The sequence below is a fragment of the Lampetra planeri genome, chromosome 60 (assembly GCF_965212315.1).
Source record: "Lampetra planeri chromosome 60, kcLamPlan1.2.h2, whole genome shotgun sequence".
NCBI classification, from domain to species: Eukaryota; Metazoa; Chordata; class Hyperoartia; order Petromyzontiformes; family Petromyzontidae; genus Lampetra; species Lampetra planeri.
This window is the reverse complement of record NC_136166.1, coordinates 2352792-2380163: the sequence shown is the minus strand read 5'-3', so window position 1 is coordinate 2380163 and position 27372 is coordinate 2352792. Positions and strand designations below refer to the sequence as shown.

Here is a 27372-nt window from a genome sequence, read left to right as displayed (position 1 = left end):
CCTCTAAGCTCCCCGCATTCAACAACCTGCGCCGAGTGCCGCAGTCACCTCAACGGGGCGTTTACCTCCTGGGTCGATTGCTGGCCACGGCCATCATCAGCGGTGATATATTTAATGCAATCTAACCCCCCCAAAAAAATCTACTTTACTATGGATAATCTGAACCAGCTCCCAGGGTCTCTTTCCAAGTCGACTCGGCCTCAGAGGAGTCTCCGGCGAATTTTGTTCGACATCGGCAGTGGGTGGGAGAGACAAAGGCGGCCTTCGGCCCCCGACGCTGGCCACAACACCCTCCGTCCGTGGCTCGTGCCGGGCTCCGTAGGCGCTCGCTAACGGCCGTGTGGGGAGGGGGGGGGACCTGTGTCTCCTTGTCTCTGCGTGCGTGCGCCTGAATGGACGTCTCGCACCGGTCGGTCTTTTTCTTCTCGTCGTCGAGGGCGCGCAGAGCGTGCTGCAGCCGGTCGGTGAGCTCCTCCAGGGCGGCTGTCAGCCGGTACTCCTCGCGGAAGTGCTCGCCCAGCAGCACCAGCTCGCGGCTCGCGTCGTGCAGCGGCAGGTCGCTCAGGCACAGCCCGCGGCGGAGCAGCGCGCTCAGGTTCATCACGCTGGCGCCCACCACCGGCAGGAGGAGCGCCACCGTTGCAAAGGGGGGGGGGCATCGGAGGGCGGCAGACGTGGTCGCATTACAGACACCGCCGGCGCCGCCACCAGTAACCACGGTCACCGCCAACGCCACCACCATCATCGCTGCTACCATTATGACCACCACATTCGGCCACAACCGCCATCACCAGCAGCAGCACTATCACAACCAGCAGCACAGGTTGAAGAATTAGAGCCACCACCACCGACGACGATGATGGTGCTGATGACTACGATGGTGGCCATGATGATAATGATGTTGTTGTTGTTATAACCCGCTCACCTAGGTGAGCAAAGGAAGAGCAGGTTCTGAGCCTCGGGCAGGTGCACCATCTGCCCCTTGAGTCTCAGGCTCCCCACTTCATCCTCGGACAGCTCACTGTCATCAGGGCCCACGGACAGAACCCCTTCCTGCGGGCGACGACCACACACACAGCCCCAGTGACCACACATGGCCCTCGCATAGACGTGAACATCCATTGCGCGCAAGACACCCACTTTTAATGTCATGACAGCACAGCACAAATCGTGACCGAGCGATCTAACGTTCTGGATTAAGGCTCCAGTCTCTTTGGAGGCGTGGGTTTCAATCCCACCACTGCGTTGAGTTTTCAGTTTATCGAACATAACTTGGATGAGAAATTGGGTGGGGTTTATCGAGGGAGGGGATGCCAGCTCACTGTGTGTCCTGGTTGAGCCTCCGATAAATGTTGCAGCTCTAATGATGTAAGTGACAACCCTAGATTTGATAATGGAGTTGCTGACAGTTTGATTTCAACTCTTGAAACCGTCTCAAGAACAATTTTGCATCGGATTGAGTGACAGATCTCGGTAACGGTCTCTTTCGGCCTGTCCACATTGCTCCGGCTCCACGTCCACAGCGGCCTGAACGACCTTCCTCTTGGCTTCATCGCTGTTACAATCAAACGTCAATAAGAGAGCAGTGGGAATTATCGCTTGGGTTGGAGGTACCGACCTTGGTGCGCAGCACGAAGACGGTGTTGATGTGGGAGAGGATCCCGTTGAAGGTGAACTCCATGTGCGGTCGAACGAGCGAGAACACGGACAACAGATTACAGCTGCCGGGCTGCAACTGCACTGACACACAGAGACAAAAATCCCCCGTAAAGCCTTAACATACGGTTGGGGCAAGTACTGTTAGCGAGCACCTATGAAGAATGGCATGGCACACGAGGAGGTGGGTAGCCAACACCATGCCCGGCCGCCTTTGTCTCCCTAGTGGCGATGTTTATATACCGCACCAGATACTCATTTGAGACTGAGTAAACCTAGGGAAGGCCCAGGACCGATTCAGATAATCGTCACCAGTGTTGGCCGTGAGCAAGGATCGAACCCGGGTCGCCGGGTTCGTAGCACAGCCCGCTAACCGCTATGCTACCGCACTGACACATGCGTGCACACATACACACACACACGGAAAGCCAACGATGCCCCCGTATAGCCACAGAGACTGTTGGGGCAATTTCAATGTGGTGGTCGAACGCAAGTAAGGGTGAGACGAAGACAACCCTTGGCATGGGCGAGGGAATGCACGCGCGAAGATCTTGGGACCAGTCGCCACACCTGCCGAGCATTCGATATGCGATCAATGGCGCCACGGTGGCGAGATGTTAACTACCTCGTCTGGTTTACAGGAGGTCGTGGGTTCGATCCTGACCCTGACGCATGCCTGTATATTTGGAGTTTGCGTGCCTGGATTTTTCTCTGGGTCCTCAGGTTTTTCCCTCCACATTTAGAATCAACATCACGCGTTTTCAGTATTTGGCGGCTATACATTTCCAAGTGATGATAATCCACTTCGTTGAGCTATCATTTGTGGCCAGGTCGCTTCTGACAAAGAGCTACACAGCTCAGTGGGCCTTTCCTGGTAAAATAAAACAAGTGTAGTTTTCGGTGAGGGGCAAGTCGAGAGCGGCGCTACTAACGCCGGCTGACCTGACCTGCGGCAGCGCACGTGCGATCGCGTGTCCACACTGCGTGAGCACGAGCTCCGGGTCGAACATCAGGTGGAAGGGGAAGGCGTCGCAGAAGGTGCTGGGCCCCAAGCGTGGCTGGCGCCTGGGGCCACGGGCCTGAGGTCCCTCCTCGGCCTCCTCGATCGACACCGCCCCTCCAATTCCACCGCTGCCGCCGCCGCTGGCACTGCCGCCGCTGCTGCTGCCACTTTCCCGGATCATGAACTGCACGTGGTCTGAGTCTTCGCCCTTCTGGGTGACCACCTGGTGTATAGCGAGGGGAGCGAGAGAGGAAGACGGGACGAGAGGTGGTGTCAACCTATGGCGAAAAAAGCCCACCAATGACCAAGCGAAATGGACCATCGTTTTTATTGTCGTAGCGTGAATTGTTCACGCAGTTCACTCGTTATTCAACATCGTCATCGTGATTCATTGTCCGGGCATATCAATTTAAATTGTCCTGTAATATCACTTTAAATCCAAAATCTGTAAAATTATGAGAAAGCCCATCACAACAGGAACAGGCGCGATGCTCAAAGCAAATATATTTTACGTAACACTCGGCATGATGGGAGTTGTGCCTTCCTGCTGTATGTGAGCAACACCTTTGTGTGTTGTTAAATCTACCCGCGCATTTGCACATTCCCATCATCTTGTTTTCTTCCCGTCATCATCATTATCATCGGCAAAGTCAATGTAATCGTCATCATCATCCTGAGCAACATCTAGAATCTAGATTGAAAACTGATTTCTTTAGAACGGCTTTTTGTGTTTAGTTTGTTGTCCTTCCCCCCGACCACCAGTGAGCCGCGGTTGGCTACGTACGGTACGAATACAAAGCACCAATTCGGCGTAGGTTGGAATCCTGCTGTTGTCGTATCCGGGGTACAGCTGCCAGTCCCCAGCTCACCGCACTCGATAGAATGAATCGTGAAGCAGCCAGGGTGATTAACGATCCAGCAACTCGCCGATAGTTGGGGTTCAACATCCTGTACATCAAGGCCGTAATTATAATATATATTGGGGGGGACATTTTGAGCATATTTGAATTTTTAATATTTGGGGGGATGTGTCCCCCCAATATTCAAATATGCTCAAAATGTCCCCCTAATATATTGCTATAAAATAGATTTCTGTTTTTATGATTGTGGTTATGGTTGTACTTTATTAATCCCTAATCTCTGCCATTACATACAATGAAACAAGAAAAGGTAAAAAAGAAAAAAAACAGAGCATTGTAATACAATATACTATTAGCATTATTGTAAAAAATGTATTAAAAGTCCATCCTATATGTTAGTGATTTTTTTGTTTATTTTAGGCAGGAAATGAGTTTTCAAATGTAGATTTATTTTTTTTGGGGGGGGGGTGGGACCCCCAGACCCCCTGGAAGATTTGGTCCCCCCCAATGTTGACTCCATGGCTACGGCCTTGCTGTACACACAATCAAACCGACACTCGGCAGAGCAATCGATCGCCTCGCCAATTGGATTAAAGCTCAGCTGGAGAGACAACCACGACCACTACCACTACGACGGTGCCATTCGTGGCCGCGACGACGCCCGCCCCCAGCCCCCCTCCCCCGCCGACCTCCATGTCGACGCTGGTCCCGAGCAGGCGGCTCGCGACGGTGCGCACGATGCCGATGACGATGTCCTCCAGCCCCTGGCGCTCCGAGTAGTAGTGCAGCAGCAGAGCACGCTCGCCCGGCACGTCCGAGCAGCGGAACGACGGCGCCCGCATGCCCGGGTACACCGTCGCCAGGTGGTCGTGCAGCGCGTCCAGGTTCTGCCCGATGGTCGGGATTGAAGGAAACGAGAGGCATCTCTGGTTTTCGGTCGGTTTAAGCAAAGCTTCCAGCAGAATCAATTCAACGATGGAATTAAAAACTCAAGAATGTTATTCACAGTAAAGGTTTATTTTTTGGGGGGTTAAATCGCGTAAGTATAAATGTGTCGTTGAACCCGCCACCACCCAACACGGCCAATTAGGCACGTAGACAATACGTGCCAGTTAGTTACAACATTAATATTTACGAAATCTAACCCCAAAAAATTGCTTTATTACGGATAATAATGCTCACGAAAGCCTACATGTCAAGAATATTTATTTACACAGGAAAGCCTCGCTGAGCCTCAAGACTCCTCTTCAAGAGGGTTCTGCCAAGTCTTCAAAGTAGAGGCGGCGATGATGCTCTGCGTTTCCCAATTGAGTATTTCTCCTGGGGTAATGTCACATTTTTTGCAACTTTGGACTATGTCACAGCATCTGCAACGTCAGCTGCGAAGCAGCGTGCCTTGATTGTACCAACCTGCAGGAAGTCCCGGACGTTGGAGCCCAGCACTCGGAGGATGGTGTCGTACCCCGACTCCTGGCAGAACTCGACGAACATTTGCCCGAACGTGCGCAGGATCTCGCTAGATTCCACGCCTGCGGTACAGCGCACTCTGGGTCAACTCGGCCGCGAGAAAATGTGTTACTGGTGCCAATGTTGATGGGCTGGGACTAAGAAAATAATCGGCACCAGGCATTTGTAAACACACACCGGCCAAAATTCGGGTTATGAAGTGAGATGGATTTGCGATGTAGCATATTAGCGTTATTTTGCCTTGTGACACTTATTGGCGCATTTGGGCTGGTCCAAAAAATCAAATGGGGGGCCGGTGTTGAATAATCTTTGGGGCAGCCGAATATGGGGACTCAATGCCAACTGGGAACATAAATAAGCAGTGAAGCGTATACGTTAGAGGTAATAAAATATTTTAATAATAAAAAATATTTTTTTACTCTGATCACATTTTCAATTTGTTCACACAGACCGGGTCCATCGGCCGTCAGAATGGACCGGCCCACCGGGTATTTGCCCCATGGTGCTGCTGCCATATGGCCAGTTTTGGCCTACCTGGTGCCCCGTGTGAACATCGACAGTCGGTCGGCAAAAGTGGCCAGGCCTGGTTCTGGCCGCACCGCCTCAGAGTGCGCCGTGCTCTCCTTCGTAGGTTCACCGCGAACAGCACTTGCCACAACCGCTTTTGTCTAGGCTAGTCTCTGCTGAGGTTTCAGTTTCTAATGCGTGTCCACAATAGCTAGTCCCGGCGAGAGAAACTTGGGGTCCCGTTACATAACAACAACGATGATACAGTACGAATGCTGACTGGTGGTCCCATCTCTTCGCATCCTCTGACACCGCTATAAAAGGGAGCAGCCGTTCCCACGACGAGGTTGCACCCAGTGGTATAACCTTCACTAAGCGCATGCCTTGGCACATTTTTTATTTGGGCCACAGATTATATCGATTTTTTTTCATAAAAAAATGGGCAGCTGAGATATTCTTTGGTTCTTTTCGGTTAAGTCACGTCTAAAAATAAAATAATAAATTAAAATAACATATTACGACGTTTCGATTGCAACACAAGCAATCATCATCAGGTATAAAAGAAATAGCAACAAAAAATCTAACTAGAAAACTATAGACAGACATACAAGCAGACAGACATCACAACGGCACACAGAGAGAGGACACACATCGGCACAAAGAGAGGGGTTGTCTCTATGACGGTCCCTTAAATATAGAGAGGGGGGGCGAGAACGGAGAGAGGGAGGGGGCAGAGAGAATTAGCATATCAATGAGTGTACGCCAACGTACTGCTGCTGCAAGTAAGATGACAATGTGGAACGCGCACGCAAAATTGAAAACTAGGAGACAGGCACACGAAAATTAAATAACCCAGCAAAATATCGAAATGTGATGTAATACAACACAGAGAGTCGGTTAACACACAATTAACGCATAGCCTGGTTGATTACGTGTTTCAAAATTTGCTAAGTTAGAATTTTAAGTGTGAAAATTCCAAAGAGAGGACACAGGCAGAGAGAACAAATAGCCAGAAAGAAAAAGGATAAGCTTAAAACTTCCCCGTAGAAGTGGTTCAATCTGAATTTAGGAGCTTTCGTGACTGCAGGAATTATTCTTTGGTTCTTTTCGGTTAAGTCACGTCTAAAAATAAAAGAATAAATTAAAATAACATATTACGACGTTTCGATTGCAACACAAGCAATCGATATTTTGCTGGGTTATTTAATTTTCGTGTGCCTGTCTCCTAGTTTTCAATTTTGCGTGCGCGTTCCACATTGTCATCTTACTTGCAGCAGCAGCAGTACGTTGGCGTACACTCATTGATATGCTAATTCTCTCTGCCCCCTCCCTCTCTCCGTTCTCGCCCCCCCTCTCTATATTTAAGGGACCGTCATAGAGACAACCCCTCTCTTTGTGCCGATGTGTGTCCTCTCTCTGTGTGCCGTTGTGATGTCTGTCTGCTTGTATGTCTGTCTATAGTTTTCTAGTTAGATTTTTTGTTGCTATTTCTTTTATACCTGATGATGATTGCTTGTGTTGCAATCGAAACGTCGTAATATGTTATTTTAATTTATTATTTTATTTTTAGACGTGACTTAACCGAAAAGAACCAAAGAATAATTCCTGCAGTCACGAAAGCTCCTAAATTCAGCTGAGATATTCACGAGAAAATGAATCGCCACTTTCATATGTTTCGTGTTCATCATAGGAACCAGTTCGATTTCCATGAGATTTATCCGTTATTTGTCACCGTGCATGATTCGCCGTGTGCATCGTGAGCGATGGAATTAATTTCACTCGAGAGCACATAAAGCAATTACCATCTGTGTGCATTGTGGCAAGAAAGATGTATTGTATCTGCACAGAGGCCAGTATAAGTAATGGCCGACATTCAAATCTGTAAAAAGTCTAGAAACCCCATCTATAACAGATTAATATTACAGGCTGGGAAACAATAATCTTCAAACAACACACGCAGGAACGTGTACAAAGAGCACTCAGCCTTTGCGCGTGCAGTTCTTCAGGAACTGTTGATTGGTTATTGCATAACGCACAAAGGCTGAGTGCTTTTTGTTGCAAGTAATCTGGTGTCAGCTTGTGAACGCCCCACATGCGGCTGTAAAAAACGAAAACTAGTTTTTATTTTACTGAGCTGCCATGTAGCTCTAAACGCTTGATGTTGGTTATAAACGTGGAAGTAAAAAACTGGACGATGTGGAGAAAAATCCACACGACCGCGGGGAGAACACGCAAACTTCAAACAGTTGTCAGGGTCGGGCTCGAACCCACGACCTCGTGTATACCAGGCGAGGTAGTTAACATCCCACCATCACTGCGCCCCTATAGAGAATTGGTGGTAGCATACGCAGCGTTGTGAACCGCAGCATACCGAGAACCTTGCTGGCTGCGGAGATAAGGTCGTACGTCTGGGAATCGTCGTAGATGAATCTCACGAGGAACTGCCCCTCCAGGTCCAACTGGGCTTCCTTCCTAAAGAGGCAAAGGCGACAATCTCTCACACTCGGTCCGGATTATGGTCGCCGCGGTGCCATTCGTTTTCACAATGCAATAATTATCGCGATAAAAGTTTATTGTACAGTCTGTTCTCCTATAACGCGTAGTTTTCACGACGCGAATTGGATATGGATGTATTCGGGAACACATTTTTTTATAACCTCGGATGCGAATTGGATATAACGCGATCGAGTGAACGGAACTACGTCGCACGAGTAGCAATATGCGGTCGTCCGGTTGCCTCGGCTTAGCATCACACAAGGCATTGGGATGCTGCTGGATTCTTGTAGATGCTACCCACGCACCTCAGTCTTTGATCGGTCTGCATAAGCATCTCACGCGTTATCGTGAACTGTGTTTGAGCTCTATATCACATGTTATTTATTACATCATTATTTCATGATGTGGTGTTCTTCAGAAACGCAACTACCGCGTTATAGGAGAACAGACTGTACCTTCATAAATTGTATATATCGCAGTATGAGTTTTGCTGCACTGCAAGTACGAATACAAAAAACAGTCCTTTAACTGGAGTTCGCTCAACACGTCCCTGCTGTAGGTATCTCAATAAGTGCAACTTTACAAGCAGTTAGGCATGGCTCATTGTACACATGATGTCAGTCACATGAGAAATCGCTACATAAACTAAAGACGTACCAGGTCACGTAACCAACTATGTTTGTCAATTACTTTGTAAGACGTTTTGCAAAGAAATGCTTTAATGGGAGTCCATCCAACAGCAAGTTTCTTAACGCTTTCCAACTCAGATTGAAATTCTTGAATGCATTTGCTCCGTCCGTCCGTTCATAACAGGGGTCCCACAATAAGTCCCGTGAAGATGATCCGATATAAACGACGGTGATTCTGCTGCTGCGTTGGCAGTGGTAGCCCACAAGCACAGTGTAACAACACAAACTCAACGCCTTCGTCGGTGACGTTTCAGGCAATGGCCCTTTCTTGTGCCACAAAGAAGAAGAAGGGACATTGCTTCAAACATCGCCGATGACGTAATTTTTTTTTGTAAGGCCACAGTGTTATTTACGAATGTGTTGGGCTATTTATTTTTTCCCGCCCAATCAACAATGAAGAATTCGTTTAAAATTGTGTTGCTATTAGCCGAGGAGGGAAATTTAAAAAGAAACGGCGATATTGATGAAAGGCATGTTGTCGAAACCTTGGCGACGAATATATATAAACAGCAAGAAACAGCACTAAAATAATTAGCGCTGCCATTGTGACAGGTGACATGGCGAGATGACAACACGCAAAGCCATCTCGTTGTGCAGGCCTGGAACCACGGTCGATCAGATGCCGTCAAAGTCACTGAAAGGCGATCGAAGTGGTGAATTACTTTATTTCCTCCCAGACGTCCTCTCCATACGTCCTCAGGATGAGCAGCTCCAGTGCGTGGTTCACAAACCCGTACTGCGAAAACAAGCGCGGCCGCGCTCCCATGTTACGCGGCCAAGTGGTTAAACACATTAAAACACACAAGCATGTGGGGGGAAGGGAGACGCTCACGTGAGGGAAGAGAGACACCCACGTAGGCGTCACAAAGCTCTGCCCCCCCCCAAAACCACATTTCCATTTTGAATATAAAACATGCTTTAAATCCCTTTAAACTATTGTCATAAATATGCTAAATTCCTCTTGATATGCAAATTCCTTTGTCAAGGCGCCCTTCCCCCTCCAACCCAGCTTAAATATACGCTGCCAAGCTTGGTGGTGTTTCATTCAGACGCTGTCTTTCCGACAGACCTGTTCTTCACCTGAGGACGGCTGCTTGCGTTGTCGCCGAAACGTCGTGAGAATTGTATTTTATTATGTTTTATTTTTATTATTTTATTATTTCCCTTCTACGTGACTTTACCGAAAGAACCAAGAAGATAGTGTCATTGTAGTGCATATTTAATGCGGCGCTGCACTCTGACGTTGTAGGAGTGTTGTTATAACAATTCTATATTTATTTAAAGTTGCGCATTTTGACGTGACGTCACATTTCTCAACCCCCCCCCCCCCCTCGTCACACATCGTCACAAATGTCTGACCCCCCCCCCCCAGGTGCGTGACGTCATTTATGGACGGCCCCTAAAAACAGCGGAGCGTAAAGATATCTTATCAGATATTAATACCAAAATTCCCTGCGACCACGACTAAATGACCAACCCCCCCGGATGCTTCGCTACATTGAAGGATAACCGAGAGCCATAACCACACACGGGAGCTGTTTAGTGCCATCGAGTAAGGGGGCGTCCATAAATGACGTCACGCACCTGGGGGAGGGGGGTCAGACATTTGTGACGATGTGTGACGAGGGGGTGGGGGTTGAGAAATGTGACGTCACGTAAAAATGCGCAACTTTAAATAAATATAGACAACACGTTCTACTTAATTAAATAGACTTTTTAATAAATGTTTTCTCCTACAACATCAGAGTGCAGCGCCACATTAAATACGCACTACAATGACAATAGTTTAAAGCGATTTGAAGCACGTTTTGTTTTGGGGGGGGGCGGGGCAGAGCTTTGTGACGTTATATTTGAGGGGGAGTCTGACTTTTTGTGACGCCGTGTGACGATGGGGCGGGGGGTCAAAAATCGTCCAAAATCGCGTGACGTCATTTATGGACGGCCCCTAACGCAATATCGGCAACAGCGCCACAACTGCGGCTATCCGCGGGCATTGGCGACGCGCTCCCTTCAAGCATCGCATGCCTGTTGCAGCCACAGTGGTGGGAATTAACCCTCGGACATCTTGCCGTATCCTTTAACGTAATTCATGGAGCGCTTCAGAATGGTTCCATGGTGTGCGAATGAAATTGTGGAGATGAGGTGAATGAAATAGACGAGGGGGAACGATGTGGGGAGGGCGAGTCTGTGATGATGCGAGAATTTAATGAAAGCGAAAATTGATGACGGTAAATGACGATGGTGGACGGATTGAATGAATGGCGGTTAATGAGTGATAGCCACGCCATGGCAATATGAAGAGGGAGCAGTAACGGTGGTTGTGGTGGTGGTGGTTACGAGGGGGAGATTAAGAGGGGTCGTGGGGTGAGCAACAGAACAATAAGTGAGGAGCGGAAAACTTGTGAATATCCAGCCTCGGAAACAATCATCTAAATATTCACAGCATAAGTGTCCGCATGCAGGGCCGGATTACGTTTGATGGGGGTTCGTGGTCTGATAGCCTTGGGAGTCTGGAAAGGCATCTATTTGTGCATTCAATTCCATCCCGTTGCAATGTTACCACCACACATGCCCGATGATGCCGAACACTGCACCGTTATTCCACCTCGGTTCACAGTATTCGTTATGTATTTTGTGTGTGATGCGTATGAATTGTAAAGCCAAATCAAATTAAAAATGAACACAAGTCGTTAAATTTTGGGCACGTAACCGGGTAGCAATAGGCATTGTGATGGTTTGGGTTGAAAATAACAAATTGCCTAGGGCATTTACCACTATGGTATAGTATTGCAATTTAAAACCAATATTAAACTGGATGTGTGAATTTTGGTGGGCCCTCAAATTCCAAGGCCTCCGGGTTGCAGCCTCTCAAGCCCTCGTGTTCACCCAGCCTTGTCCGCGTCACCCTACCCTGTAGCAAACCCTCAATGCAGCGTAATAACAATAATTAATACTCATTATTTAGCTGTATAATCGTCACTGAGCCTCAAGACTCATTTCACGATAGTCCTCCATTGTGGATAAATGGCCAATTCCTTTGCTCGAGACTGTTTTCCGTCTTATCATATTTTTTTATGGCTGGCTCGGCGTAGATCAGCGACCGCGCAACATCAATCGAGGCTGGGCACATTTACATTTTTCGCATTCATTGAATATTCTCTGGTAGCTTGTCACTGTCAGCCTCTGACTGCAATGGGGCCATGCAGAACACAGTACAGGGTAATCACGATTCACGTTAATCCATTGACGGTGTATGCGTAGCAGGATTCTGGCTCACCATGATTTGCTCCGCTGTCGTCGGTTCACGTTGCCGGAGAGAGCAGAGGACGGACGATGTCGCTTCTTGCTTCGCCTGGAGGCTGCTGCCACTGACCTCGGGATGGGGAGATTGTGGAGCAACGGGATTGCGGAATGGGAACAACCACAGCCTCTGTATGAGATTCAGACACATGCTTGTGTTTTTTTTTAATGCAGCCGTTGCCAAAATGCCAGGGACTGCAATACCGGCTCTGACAGATGGATTCGTATATTCTACACACGCCTTCATTATTATTAAACCCTTGTGTATAATAACGAATTGTAAAGTCAAATGAACATTTAAATGAGCACAAGTTGTTTAATTTTGGCACATAACCGGTAGCAATATACATTGTGATGGTTTGGGTTTAAATAATTACATCGCCTAGTTGATTTATCACAAAGCTGTAGTCTTGCAATTAAACCAAATTCCAAGCCTCTGGGTTGCAGCCTCTAAAGCCCTCGTGTAAAATCCATTATTATACATATTATTATACACTTGTGTATAAGAATAATTATTATACACTTGTATATAATAATGATATTATAAGTGGTTGTTCTGTGGAATTGATGGACCTGTCCTCACAATGGGAATGTAGAATGAGCAAATTTGGCTTAGGACCACCTATGAAGACAACTGCCGCACGACACTAATTTTGTTTTTCGAGATGAGCCGTGGTTTTATTTAACCAAAGAAAGCTGAAGACGAGTCTGATGACTCTTCCACAAGAGCGCTCTATCCTTCAAATGTTCAGGAGAGACGCCACGATTGATCTATAATTACTTACTTTATTCCCTTAGCTCACGCTACATTGATTGATGTGTTGCTTTTACTGGTAGGAACCACCTGGTTCCACCAGCCCACATGGGGATTATTGTGTACGTCCATCCGTCGTAAATCCAAAAATGGGAGGGGTGCGGCTGGGTGGAGAGGGGAGGGGCTGGGTGGGGAGGGTGGGAAGGGGCTGGGTGGGGAGGGGAGGGTGGGGAGGGGCTTGGTTGGGAGGGTGGGGCTGGGTGGGGGGTTGGAGGGGTGGGGCTGGGTGGAGAGGGGAGGGTGGGGAGGGGCTGGGTGGGGAGGGTGGGGAGGGGCTGGGTGGGGAGGGGCTGGGTGGGGAGGGGCTGGTCACCCTGTGGTGCCCTTATAAAACTCAACGTTTAACCTACTTACGCCGGCTTGTGCCCGCCCTCACAGTCGGCCATATTTGCGGAATACACCACGCCGCCGTTGACCCTGGCCATTGACCGAGCAACCCAACGTTCCTACCAGCTCCCTCCGCATGAATGTGTTATACGTTGCAAAGAGACTTGTGTGACCCCTTCATTGTTATGATTAAAAAAATAACAATTTGTGAATGTGATTATTAGCTTCAAATTGTGACAATTGAATTACATATACGTTGTACAAACGCCTCTAATATTAACACGTTGTATTTATGGGTACCTGTAAGTGCTATTATAGCATATGGGAAGAAATTGGAATTTAAATCTTCGCATGTCAGGGGTAAAAATCCTAAACAATAAGGCCCACTAAGCTATATAGCTCTTTTTCAGAAGCCACCTGGCCGCAAATGATAGCTCAACGAAGTAGCTTGTCACGTGAACATTTAAAGCCGCCAAATACTCTAAACGCACGTTGTTTCTAAACGTGGAGGGAAAACCCGGAGGACCCGGAGAAAAATCCACGCGACCACGGGGAGAGAGACACGCTAACTCCAAATATACAGGCGTCAGGGTCGGGATCGAACCCACGGCATCCTGCATACCAGGCGAGGGAGTTAACATCTCGCCACAAAACTGCACAAACAGCGAAGGACAAACCTATTCCAACAGGCAACCACCACATTCACCCTGTGAGCAAAGGAGCCGAACAGCTCATGCGCCGTGTGAGCAGGGGTTGTAGCGGACGGGTCACCGACGTCAATGGAGAGGAACCGGTGACGGACTTCGCCCAGCGGTGGTCAATACGTGGGATCGAGATCCACGTTGGGGGATCGCAAAAAGATAACACTATGAAACACAATGGCTACTATTCCCCACAAACTTTGCATTTGAGACCAGGATAGTGATATTTTGAAATGTACCTATTTTCAATGATAAAACTGGCGAATTTGTGTCTTTTCGTTCACATAAAGTGAGAAAAAACAACATATGAATAAATATTAACATGTATTTCTACTAAAGTAATACAACAATTATTGGGGAATTAATTGCAATCCAGGATATTCTTTATCTGTGGTCCGATGAAGACACCAGCTTTGACCTTTGCCTCAGACAGCTTAGGGAAGAAGTCTTGAAGGTATTTGAAGGCTGCCGACTCCTTATCTACAGCTCTGACACATGTTTCACATGGCCCTGTTTGATGTGCAGTGGTGGCATCAGCACCTTCCGGCTGTCCGCCAGTGGCTCCCAATTGACGTTGTTCCTCCCCACAAAGAACTCGGTCCGTTGTGACCAGCCATGCCTGTGGTAGTGTGCCTTGGTGTCCCTGCTGTCCCAAAGACAAAGATAGCAGGGAAACTTGGTAAAACCGCCTTGGAGACCCATCAGGAATACCATCATTTTGAAGTCTCCGATGACCTCCTAGCCGTACTCATCATACTTCAAGGCATCCAGCAATGTCTTGATGCTGTTGTAAACCTCTTTGAGGTGCACCGAGTGAGCCAGGGGAAGAGACAGGTACGTGTTACCATTATAGAGCAGCATGGCTTTGAGGCTCCTGGATGAGCTGTCAATGAATAGGCGCCACTCATTCTAGTTACAGGCGATTCCGATTGCCTCGAACAGACTGGTCACTTTGTGGCAAAGCAGAGCCCATCTTGACGGGTGAATAAGCTGCAAAAAGGTTGGCGATGCTTCCTCTGATCTGCGACTTGCACACATTCATCCAACAAGTTCCACTGCTTTAGCCTAGACATCAAAAGCTCGGCATTGGACTTGGTGAGACCAGGATCTCTGATCAAGTCGTTGAGGTCTTTTTGGTTGGGGGAGTATGGGTTTCTCTCCTCAGCTCCGACTCTGAAATTGTCATCTGGATCTACAACGTCTTCCTTGCTCTCTGACTTGCTGCTCTCTTCTAAAGACGGCTGCTCTCTCTCCGGAGGAGTGGGTAAGGGGAGCTCATGGCAGTGTGGCACTGGCGCAATGGATGAAGGAAGGTCCGGATACGTGATAGCAGGTGCGTTCTTGCCAGTCCGACGTTTGGAAGGGTCCACCATGCAGAAGTAGCAGTTTTAGGGCGCTGCGGTGGCGAGATGTTAACTACCTCGCCTGGTATTACAGAAGGCTGTGGGTTCGATCTTGACCCTGACGCCTGTATATTTGGAGTTTGAATGTTCTCCCCGTGGTCGCGTGGATTTTTTCTCCGGGTTCTCTGGTTTTTCCCTCCGTATTTATAAACATGCGTTGAGAGGATTTGGCTGCTATTACATTTCCACGTGATGAGCCACTTCGTTGAGCTATCATTTGTGATAGCCAGGTCGCTTCTGAAAAAGAGCTACGTAGCAACTTAATGTGCCTTACCTGGTAAAATAACAATAGTTTAGTTTAGTGCAGAACCCCTGACATGTGTGGACCCCAACAATACACAAATGTGAAAACACCCCATGATCATCGTTCTGTTACAAACAACAATGGTTTCAAATGTGTGGCGGCCCTCACACAGTTATGATGTCTTATCGGCGAAAGTGGCAACCCCTACCCCCCTCCTTCCTCTGAGATTTCGTGAAGACAACTTCTCTGTAGGGGCCTTCAGGAGAGGCTCTAAGAGAGGCCCTTCTGCTGAGTGGTGGCGGCGTGAGAAATTAATTTCACGGCTGCGCCTTTACCTGTTGCTAATGGAAAGGGAATGTCATCGTTTTTGTTGTACGACAGCGACACCTGCTGGATTAAATGTAATACTGTTTGTGTTATTGAAAAATATCGAGTTCACTAGAATTAATAACAGAGATAATTGGGTTCGATCGCGATAAAATAAATGTGTCGTTAAACCCGCCCCCACCTGACACAACCAATTAAATGAGGTTTGTCACGTAAACAGAACGTGCCAATTAGGTACTATGATAATTGTTTTTTTTTTACCCTTTTATCTGGCAACAAAAAAACATAACTCTGATAATGTATGCACTGTCCTTGAAGTTGATTGGTCCACACCCGAGACAGCTTTCCTTAGAGCCTAGTCTCACATGGGTTGGACCAGATGACGCCAAAAGGCGCAACAACTCAAGGACAGTGCATACATTATCAGAGTTATGTTTTTTGTTTGCATTATGACTGCAGGTATTGTGGTCTATGCAAACATGACTCCTCGTAAAAAAGGTGTCAGTTTTGTTGCCAGATTAAAGGGTAAAAAAAACAATTATCATATTTTTTACTGGTAAATGAGGTTCCAATGGTGTAATTTAGTTACTAGTTCAGTACACCGGTTGTGTGTTGGAGAGGAAACCAACGACAACATTTACAATTCTAGTACCGTGACGTTTCGCCGGTAACTACAATCAGCATCATCAGGCGACAGCCAGCGTTATGGAGAAATCCTCCTCGTGTTTATATTTTAGAAAAAGGGATAAATGTGGTGTCGGCACTTGTGAAGCAATCAAGTGTGAATACTCTATTATGGATAATATTGGTCGCGAAAGCCTACGTGTTCAAATAACTAGGATCTGTTTCCAGAGCGGAACAACGCGGACGGTACTGAATGAGCACCTCCTCGTTCGAGACCAAAAACATCGCAACCACCTCCTGGATTTGACGCTCCTGGAAGACACCGGTGCGGCACATCAACCGCATCACAACGACATCACAAGAGGCCGTGCCACACCATCGCCTTCACGGATAGAAAGTGAAAGGCAAGTCACAGCAGTGTTGAAAGGTGGCCATGCAACCCAAACTGTGGACCATACGGGAGACCCAACTGGAGTTTGCGCTCCTTCAACGGGGGAGGAAGAGAAGGAACAGCAAATCTACACGAACTATCTCTAGCGCCACAGCGCGTGGATTTATAGCGTTTGTTTTCTTTGTTTGCTGGTGACTGTGTATTTCATATCGGAATCGCCTCCAGTGCTGTTGCTGCTGGCGGCAATAAAAGTTGTTTAAAAAGTCGAAAGTCTCTGATGAGGCCCTCTCGTCGTGGCCAACAGCAGACCTCCGCTTTGGCATTTAGCTCACGAACATATTTGCTCGATGCAAAAAGAGAAAACTGAACTCCAATGAAGTACAGTCTGGTACTCTCGTATCTCGGATATTCACGCGTATATTGTTATGATTTAGTGATATTAACGTCAAATAAAATTAATGTTGTTTTCGGTGTTTATTTCCGAGGTATTTCAGTTTCATTTCAGTTTCATTTATCAGGTATATAACCCCGTGAGCCATGCGGCTCTTGACTCGGGTGCAACCGCAACAAACAAAAATATGAACAAGAAACATCTTAAAGTGACTACACGCAACAGAAAAACCAGGAAAAAACAGCAAATTCTTCCAGAAAAAACACCGCATTTCAACCAGAGGTAGTCAGTGCTGTTACTAATTATGTACGATAGGAGTCACGTGTTCGTTAAATCCTTATATCATTATATGTAAAATATACATTAAATAAAATCTGCTCATATGTAATAATGTAGAGATCTAATTCAAACTAACTGAATATTTTCAGAAAATCTAGTTTTCTTTTCAATATCATCGTAGGAATGCTGCGGTGGCGAGATGTTAACTACCTTGCCTGGTGGGTTCGATCCTGACTCCTGCATATTTGGAGCTTGCGTGTCTTTCTCTCCCAGCGGTGAAAAAAAAATATTTCCGAAAAATAAACACAGCGTAAAATATAGTAGCGCCACTCCTGCTGGTGTTTGTGACTGGCATACCACCAGGCTTGTCTTGCTATCTGACGTGCGCATGAAAGCAAGACGCACGGTAACTTAATTGTGAGTATCGTTCCCTTAACATGTTATTATTAATACTGTCACCGTGAGACGACTGTCTTCCTCGAAACCAGTGGTTCTTCTTAACCTGGGGTGTACGCACCCCCTGGGAGTGCGAGATGCCCTTTGTGGGGGTGCGTAGACATGGCCAGATTGTTTTTTAGAAGGTAAATCATCGAAACACAAATTCAGCACGGGCCACGTAAGTATAACTACTTTGTTTCATTATACCTATGCATTTATTAACATTATATATATAAAAAATACTATTGAGAACTAAAGGGGTGCAAGGTTCCAGTAAAGGTTAAGGACCACTGCTCTAAAACCCCAAGACACAGTGCAACTAAAGTAATGTACACATATATAGTTCTAGAGCCTAACATGTTACCGCGATACGGGGCTTAAAAACCATCCGTAGCTATTTCAGTAAAAGTGAGTCGGGAGAAAGGAGAGGGGGGGCCACAGTTGGATCTATATAAAGGTCCCCCCATCGTTGAAATAAGAAGCTGCACCTCTGTACGTCACCAAAATTCATCCCCTTATGAACCTTTCAGCTTTTGTTCCATTTCCTTTCTCAGCGTGCGGCGTACCCATCCATGTGCCACGAGTTTGGGGGGTGGGGGTGTAAGTAACTACGCGCAGTTGTCGACGTTCTTCACCAAGCGGATCGGAGAGTTGCCCCTACACAAGCGTAGCAGCTACACAAGCGTAGCAGCTACACAAGCGTAGCAGCTACACAAGCGTAGCAGCTACACAAGCGTAGCAGCTACACCACGTGTAGCAGCTACACCACGTGTAGCAGCTACACCACGTGTAGCAGCTACACCACGTGTAGCAGCTACACCACGTGTAGCAGCTACACCACGTGTAGCAGCTACACCACGTGTAGCAGCTACACCACGTGTAGCAGCTACACCACGTGTAGCAGCTACACCACGTGTAGCAGCTACACCACGTGTAGCAGCTACACCACGTGTAGCAGCTACACCACGTGTAGCAGCTACACCACGTGTAGCAGCTACACCACGTGTAGCAGCTACACCACGTGTAGCAGCTACACCACGTGTAGCAGCTACACCACGTGTAGCAGCTACACCACGTGTAGCAGCTACACCACGTGTAGCAGCTACACCACGTGTAGCAGCTACACCACGTGTAGCAGCTACACCACGTGTAGCAGCTACGGGCCCCGCACTTGCAAGGACCCCGCGCTAAATGCTTTCAAGCTATCAATTCCGGTTCAGTGATTCTGCACTTGCTCTATTACTATAGTACTATACCGCCTTCAACTTTCACGAACGACTGGGTGTTTAAGGTTTGCGATTTGTCGTATTATCTGGCTGTATCGCAAATGAAAAAGTACAATGACTTCACTATGCAAGTTACAAATTTGTGTTTTAATATTTATGTGTATTTATTTATTTATTTAGGGCTCCTTTATAAAAAATATGCTACAGGCCCCTACCCTTTTGCGGTCGACGTTTTTCCAGCGGCGCTCCAGCCCGCCGTGCCTCGCCGATACGTCAGAATGTTTTCATCTTTGTTTTATATTCTCAGAATAATTTTGTCGATTTCAATTATTGGGATAAACACATATTTATGGTGTTTTTGGGGTAAGGGGTGTTTTAGCGAGATTGATGAGTTAAACCCGAAAATAAGCACCTCAATAACTTTGCCATATACACAGGGTAGTCCAGATGTCTTGGGACCCCAAATTAATTGACCTCAAACATTTTTGTTCCTTTCCATATTCATTTACGTTTTAAACAAACTTCATTTTTTTAAAGATTACGTTATAGCAATGGCGAAGCCAGGATTTTCAGGTAGGGGGGGCAACCCCTCCAGCAATGAATAATGATCAAGGAGTTGTTAGTAAGTAAAGACTTGTCCCTTGCTTTTAATCGACGCGTGTGCGGCGATGGCGCAGCCATCGATCGAGGGTCGAATTCGAACCGCGTTGTGTGATCGGCATCGCGCTCGCTGAAGGTGAATGCCTTCAGGGAAGTCGTGTACTGTATACGCAACTGCGCACAATTCTGAGTCACTTATAACCGCTTTGCCGTTACTTATTGCCAATTATGGACTCAGACTATTGTCCTATCATCTCATAGAGTCCCTGGCACGTAATAATATGCTACACAGTGACAGTCGGGGTCGCAAAATGCCGATTTATGACTAATGAACCCCAATGATCCGATCGAAATTAGGGATTTCGATCGGCTCATTGGTGGGACACGTGCCACCCCCTCCCACTGGCTCCGTAAATGCGTTTTAAAGAATCATATGGGGGGGGGGGGGGTCACAAGACATCTGGGACCATCCTGGACAATGTCGGTAACAGTCCTGTCTCAGCGACATTGCTGTTTAGCGATACTCGTCTAGTCCGGCAGGTGTCAGTGTGGTGCAAAGTACAGCAATCAGCGCTTCAACTGCACTGCAGCCAAATCGCATTGTGAACGGAATTACAGTCGCGCGACACGTGATTACTTCATTAAAAAATGTTCGTGATGTCGTTAGACCCGATATATCATTCCATTAATGCTGTAATAGCAAAAAAAGCGTATTTACATCGATAATGTAATGATACAAAAATTACTGGCAGCGGTGGGATTTGAACCCACGCCTCCGAAGAGACTGGAGCCTTAATCCAGCGCCTTAGACCGCTCGGCCACGCTACCTGCCTGATTCAGAAGTTGTAACAACGACTCACAACACTAACAACGACTCACAACACTAACAACTCACAACGACTCCCAACACTAACAACTCACAACGACTCACAACACTAACAACGACTCACAACACTAACAACTCACAACGACTCACAACACTAACAACTCACAACGACTCACAACACTAACAACGACTCACAACACTAACAACTCACAACGACTCACAACACTAACAACGACTCACAACACTAACGGCTCACAACGCTCACGACGACTCACAACGCGAACAACGGCTCAAAATGCTAACAACTCACAACGCTCACGACGACTGGAAAAGCAGTCGGAGGCACAGGATTGCGGCTCCAGTAGCTACGGAGGCGTGGGTTTAAATCCCACCTCTTCCAAACATTGCTTTAATCTAAAACACAACCTGCCAAATAGATGTGTAAGCCACTTCTCTATTAAAATGATTTCACGACAAGCTACGGTTGATGATGCCCATTGGCCATTTCTTGTGTTGAGTTTGAGAACCAGGTAGCGTTTCTGAGTGGTATGAGCTGCTGGATTAAGGCTCTCTTTGGAGGCTTGGGGTTCAGTTCCCACCACTACCAAAGCGCATTTGAAATAAAACACAACCTGCTGAAAAAGTTTTTTTAGCCACGAAACGATTAAAAATATTAACCATAAGCCCTATTGATGATGCCTATTTGCCATTTCTGGTTTTACGTTTAACCTCCTGGCAGCGTGGCTGAGCGGTCTAAGGTGCTGAGTGTAGGGGCCTATTTATTCGGAGGCATGGGTGCAAATCCCCCGCTGCCAACTGGCTTCTTTTTACAGAAAGACGACCTGAAAAATGTGTTTTAGCCACGATGATTTTCATATAATTTTAAGACTAGCTACTGGTCATGATGATGCCCATTAGCGATTTCTGGTGTTGGTTTCCACAACCAGGTAGCGTGGGCAAGTGGGAGAAAGCGCTGGATTTAGGCAATCTTTTCGGAGGCTTGGGTTTGATTCATGCCGATGTCAACAGGCTTCTTATTTCGATTTAAAGCTTTCGTGACTGCAGGGATTCATCTTCTTGGTTCTTTCGGTAAAGTCACGTAGAATGGAAATAATAAAATAATAAAAATAAAACATAAAATTATTTTCACGACGTTTCGGCCACAACGCAAGCAGCCGTCCTCAGGTGGAGAGCAGGTCTGTCGAGTAGACAGAGTCTGAATGACACACTCCAGGCTTGGAGCGACTATTTAAGCTGGGATGGAGGGGGAAAGGGCGCCTTGATAAAATGCAAATTCTGAAAAATGTGTTTTAGCCACGATGCTTTTCATTACATTTTTAAACTAGCTACTGGTGTCGATGCCCCTTTTCCATTTTTTGCTGAGCGATCTAACGTACACCCTTCACAATTAGTTTTTTAGCCACTACACTATTAAAATAATTTCACGACTAGCTTCTAGTGATGATGCCCATTGGCCATTTCTTGTATTACTTCTTACAAATAGGTAATGGGGCCGAGCGGTCCAAGGTGCCCAATCAAGGGTCCAGGTTCTTTGGAGACGTGGGTTAAAATTCCACCAGTTCCAACAGACTTGCTTTTTAAAATTAACAATACCTGAAAAATGTGTTCAAGCCGTGAAGCTTTTTATGTAACTTTAACACTAGCTACTGATGATGATACCCATTTGCCATTTCTGGTGTGGAATTTAGCAACTAGGTAGTGGGGTCGAGTGGTCTAAGCTGCTGGATTAAGGCTCCAGTCTCCTGGAAGGCTTGGGTTGAAATCGCACCAGTTCCAACAAGTGGCTAAACATATTTTGCAGGTGGTGTTTTATATTAAAACAGTTGTTGGCAGTGGTGGGATTTGAGCCCACGCCTTAGACTGCTCGGTCACACTACCTGGCCGTTAACAACAACACCAGAAATCACAAATGGGCATCATCACCAATAGCTGGTGTTAAAGTTTGACTGAAAGCTTCACGGTTGAAACACATTTTTTAGTTCGTCATTCTGTAAAAAGGAGGCGGTTGGTACCGGCGGGATTTTAACCCACGCTTCCACAAGAAAGTTGAGACTTAATTCGATACCTTCGACCACCGGGGCCCATTACCAATGTTAGAAGCAATACCACAAATATCCAATGGGCATCATCACCAGTAGCTTGTCGTGAAATATTTGTTTCAGTGTAGAAGATAAAAAAAAACATACTTTGCACGTTGTGTGTTATGTAAAAACAATCTTTGGCAGCAGTGGGATCTGCACCCACGCATCCCAAGCAACAGATGCCTAAATCCAGTTCCTTAGATCGCGAGGCAAGGCTGACTATTCCCCAAACCCAACACCAGACATAGCCAATGGGCATCATCGCCAGTAGCAATTTTGGAAAGTATGGTATTAGTGTCGTGGCTAAAAACACATTTTGCAGGTGTTTTTTTTGTTTTAAAATAAGCATTGGCAGTGGTGAGGGTGGAACTCACCCCTCAGAAGAGACGAGAGCCTCTATACAGCATCTTAGACCACTCGGCCAAGCTATCTGGTCGGTAAAAGCACCAACAAAAATGGTCAATGGGCATCGTCACCAGCAGCTCGTCGGTAACTAATTTTAATCGTGTTGTGGTTCAAAAACATATTTTGCAGGTTGCATTTTATATTAAAATAAGTTTTGGCAGAGGGGGGATTTGAACCTATGCCTCCAAAGAAAATGGAGATCAAATTTGGCACCGTCGACCACCCGGCGTTTTGAACCAGATGTTACAAACACTACCAGAAATGGCCAATTGGCATAATCACCAGTAGATTGTCGTGAAACTATTTTAATAGTGTCGAAGCTAAAAAAAAACATATTTTGCAGGATGTGTTTTATATAAAAAGATGCTTTGGCAGCGGTGGGATTTGAATCCACGCCTCCAAAGAGGCTGGAGCCTTAATCCAGCGCCTTAGACCACTGGGCCACGCTACCTGGTCGGCAACAGCTGCAACAGAAATCGCACATAGGCATCATCGCCAATAGCTCGTGTTAAAGTGGCATTAAAAGCTTCGTGGCTGAAGCACATTTTTAAGCTTGTCATTCCGTAAAAAGAAGGCACTTGGTACTGGCGAGATTTGAGCCCACGCCTTAGACCGCTCGGCCACACTACCTTGCCGTTAACAACAACACCAGAAATCACAAATGGGCATCATCACCAATAGCTGGTGTTAAAATTTGACTAAAAGCTTCACGGTTGAAACACATTTTTTAGTTCGTCATTCTGTGAAAAGGAGGCGGTTGGTACCGGCGGGATTTGAACCCACGCTTCCACAAGAAAGTTGAGACTTAATTCGATACCTTCGACCACCGGTGTCCATTACCAATGTTAGAAGCAATACCACAAATATCCAATGGGCATCATCACCAGTAGCTTGTCGTGAAATATTTGTTTCAGTGTAGAAGATAAAAAAAACATACTTTGCACGTTGTGTGTTATGTAAAAACAATCTTTGGCAGCAGTGGGATCTGCACCCACGCATCCCAAGCAAGAGATGCCTAAATCCAGTTCCTTAGATCGCGAGGCAAGGCTGACTATTCCCCAAACCCAACACCAGACATAGCCAATGGGCATCATCACCAGTAGCAATTTTGGAAAGTATGGTATTAGTGTCGTGGCTAAAAACATATTTTGCAGGTGTTTTTTTTGTTTTAAAATATGCGTTGGCAGTGGTGAGGGAGGAACTCACACCTCAGAAGAGACGAGAGCCTCTATCCAGCATCTTAGACCACTCGGCCAAGCTATCTGGTCGGTAAAAGCACCAACAAAAATGGTCAATGGGCATCATCACCAGCAGCTCGTCAGTAACTTATTTTAATCGTGTTGTGGTTAAAAAACATATTTTGCAGGTTGCATTTTATATTAAAATAAGTTTTGGCAGAGGGGGGATTTGAACCCAAGCCTCCAAAGAAAATGGAGATCAAATTCGGCACAGTCGACGACCCGGCGTCTTGAACCAGATGTTACAAGCACTACCAGAAATGGCCAATTGGCATCATCACCAGTAGCTTGTCGTGAAACTAAAAACATATTTTGCAGGATGTGTTTTATATAAAAGAAGCTTTGGCAGCGGTGGGATTTGAACCCACGCCTCCGAAGAGACTGGAGCCTTAATCCAGCGCCTTAGACCGCTCGGCCACGCTACCTGGTCACGCTACCTGCAATAGAAATCACAAAAGGGCATCATCACCAATAGCTCGTGTTAAAGTTGCATTAAAAGCTTCGTGGCTGAAGCACATTTTTAAGTTTGTCATTCCGTAAAAAGAAGGCACTTGGTACTAGCGGGATTTGAGCCCACGCCTCTGAAGTATAGTAAACTACGGCGGGAAACCACTTGACGGGTAGCACACTTTATTCACACTTGGGTTGTCACAATAACACGTGTTGTCTCTACAGCTCACGCTACACGTTCCACCTGACACGAGTGGTAACTACTGCTCACGCTACACGTTCCACCTGACACGCGTGGTAACTACTGCTCACGCTACACGTTCCACCCGGCTACACACACACGGGCATTCCAGCCTCCGTAGCATCCGGGGGATCCTCTAGACCCACCCCAGCTTGGGTACGGATCACGACCACTGGGTCCCGTGGCCCGGTCCTCACACGGACGTCCGGCCCCCGGGTCCCAAGGTCCCGCCTCTGAGCCACACAGGGCCCCGGTCCCTACAAGGACAGCGGGACTAGGTGTCTCAGGGCCCTATCTCTTCCTCCTCCGTCTTCCGTCTTCACTGGTCACCAACTTCTCCCCGAGCGCCCGCGCACACCGCCTTATATAACCCTCCGCTCCAAGGAGATGGAGCCTATGCGGACCGCGATGCGAGCACCCACCCTAACCGACCAATCATCACGCGCTGCCACACGATCCCTTCTTGTGCCAGCGCACATAACCAATCACCACGCGCTGCCACACGATCCTTACTACCAGCGCGTATCACCACTACATCACCCCCCCCCCCCACATAGCTCGCAGCCGGCCAGGCTGCCAACCAACAACAAACCAACAAAAAAAAACCCCACTCCCGAAGTGTGCCCCGTAACACAACAACAACGCAAAACAACAACACAACACAACAAGACAACACAACAACACAACACAACAAGACAACACAACAACACAACACAACAACAACCTATGTACAAACCGACGAGCAACACAATAAAGTTATTCCGAAAAAAACGTGTCCAGTGTCTCCTTGACTACCGATCCCCCTTCCGCACGCTCCTTGAACGGGTGATAAAGTGGTCGAGCGGACGGGGAACGAAGCGACGAGATGCTCCGGCCGCGTCTGCCCGCATCCCCACCCCATTTATTCGGTCAGGAAAAGTTGCGCGACCTAGCGCGAGTCCGCCTGGCCGGTCCGTCGTACGGGACGAGACGCTGTCGACCGTCCGGTGGCACCGGCAGCCCAGGAAGGCACGGTTCGGGCCTGGAAGAACCGGCCGTGCCCCGGGGATCCGGTCGCCGGTGGTCGGCAGCTGTCAGTTCCCGGACACCTGGGAGCGGATCAGGCGAAAACATGTGAGGATCAGGCGAAGAAATCCCCCTTCCCGGGTCGTCGGTCACATCACCTACTCGGTCATCACGACACAAAGGAAGGCCATATGGTGGCGAGAACGGTTTAAGCCGGGAGGGGTGAACGTACCACCGGCGCTTTCCCCATTTTATCTGAACACACTGGGGGCGTGCAACCCGCACGACCTCCACGGGTCCCCGCCATGGCCTCAACAATTTAGGTGACGTAGCCAAAGGTGCATGAGGGCAGTGCAGCCAGGCCTTATCGCCCGGTTTCCAACCGTGCACGGACACCTTCCGTGCACGCAAGCGCTCGTTGGCGACTTGCCGAGATCTTGAATTAAGCCGTGCGGCCTCCCGTGCCTCGGCGAGTTTTGCAATGTTAAATTTAATATGGACGGCCAATTTGTAATTGGGCCGTGGCGCGGAAAGTCCCAGCTGAGTCTCCATGGGCGGATCGGCCTCCCGACCATACATCAGATAAAATGGGGAAAACCCCGTAGCTGCGTGGGGGGCCATTCTATACGCGGCGAGGACCCCCGGGACCTGCAAGTCCCAGTCAACCTGTGCCTCGCACACCTGCTGGCACAACATGAAGGTTAAGGTCCTGTGGAGTCGCTCCACCATCCCGTCAGTCTGTGGGTGGTACGGGGAGGTACGCACCTTTTTAGTACCCAAAAGGTCGCACACCTCCTGCAGCAATTTACTCGAAAAATTCTTTCCCTGGTCGGTCAGCAAGCGTTCGGGAGCCCCCTTGTCCAAGACGTAGCCTTGGACAAAAGCATCCGTCACGGCCGCCGCTGACTGGTTGGTGAGTGGCCACGCCATAGGCCATCGGGTAAAGTATTCCACACCAACCAACAGGTACTTGTTACCCCTAGGCGTGACAGGAAAAGGCCCCAAAATATCCAGCGCAACGAGCTCGTTGGTGCGCGAGACCTGAATAAACTGCAGCGGTGGATTCGGCGCAACGGGCGGTGGTTTCCGTTTGGCGCAATCCACACACCCCTTCAGTATATTGACCACATCGCTCCCCATCCCCGGCCAATAATAGTCCCGCTGGATCAGGGCAAGCGTTTTGTTTACCCCCAGATGTAAGAGGCGTTCGTGTGCAGCCAAAACAACTTTGCCCCGCATAGCGTAAGGCACGACGAGTGCGTGACGCCGGGACATATTGTCCCACCTCATTAGCAGGCCCTGCTTGTGCAGCCAGGAGCCAGCCCGTGTTCGACCCTCCCCGGGACCCCCCGCCCTACGACG

The 27372-nt window shown here is 47.7% G+C and overlaps 1 protein-coding gene and 2 non-coding genes across 3 annotated transcripts in view; all 3 read right to left on the bottom strand.

The window, feature by feature from the left end:
- The window catches only part of GUCY1B1 (guanylate cyclase 1 soluble subunit beta 1), a 48939-nt gene that overhangs the window by 9021 nt on the left and 12546 nt on the right, over nt 1-27372 (bottom strand). Inside the window, exons 4-12 of the mRNA XM_078618949.1 lie at nt 11956-12046; nt 9341-9414; nt 7865-7965; nt 4930-5048; nt 4209-4406; nt 2604-2882; nt 1619-1735; nt 926-1053; nt 408-605 (exon numbers count right to left, since the gene is read on the bottom strand). Coding sequence (XP_078475075.1) covers nt 408-605; nt 926-1053; nt 1619-1735; nt 2604-2882; nt 4209-4406; nt 4930-5048; nt 7865-7965; nt 9341-9414; nt 11956-12046 — 1305 coding nt within the window. The remainder of the gene's footprint in view (nt 1-407; nt 606-925; nt 1054-1618; nt 1736-2603; nt 2883-4208; nt 4407-4929; nt 5049-7864; nt 7966-9340; nt 9415-11955; nt 12047-27372) is intronic.
- On the bottom strand, nt 20490-20571 carry TRNAL-AAG (transfer RNA leucine (anticodon AAG)). Its single transcript has one exon. It is a non-coding gene; the product is annotated as a tRNA-Leu (tRNA).
- Nucleotides 24658-24739, bottom strand: TRNAL-AAG (transfer RNA leucine (anticodon AAG)). Its single transcript has one exon. It is a non-coding gene; the product is annotated as a tRNA-Leu (tRNA).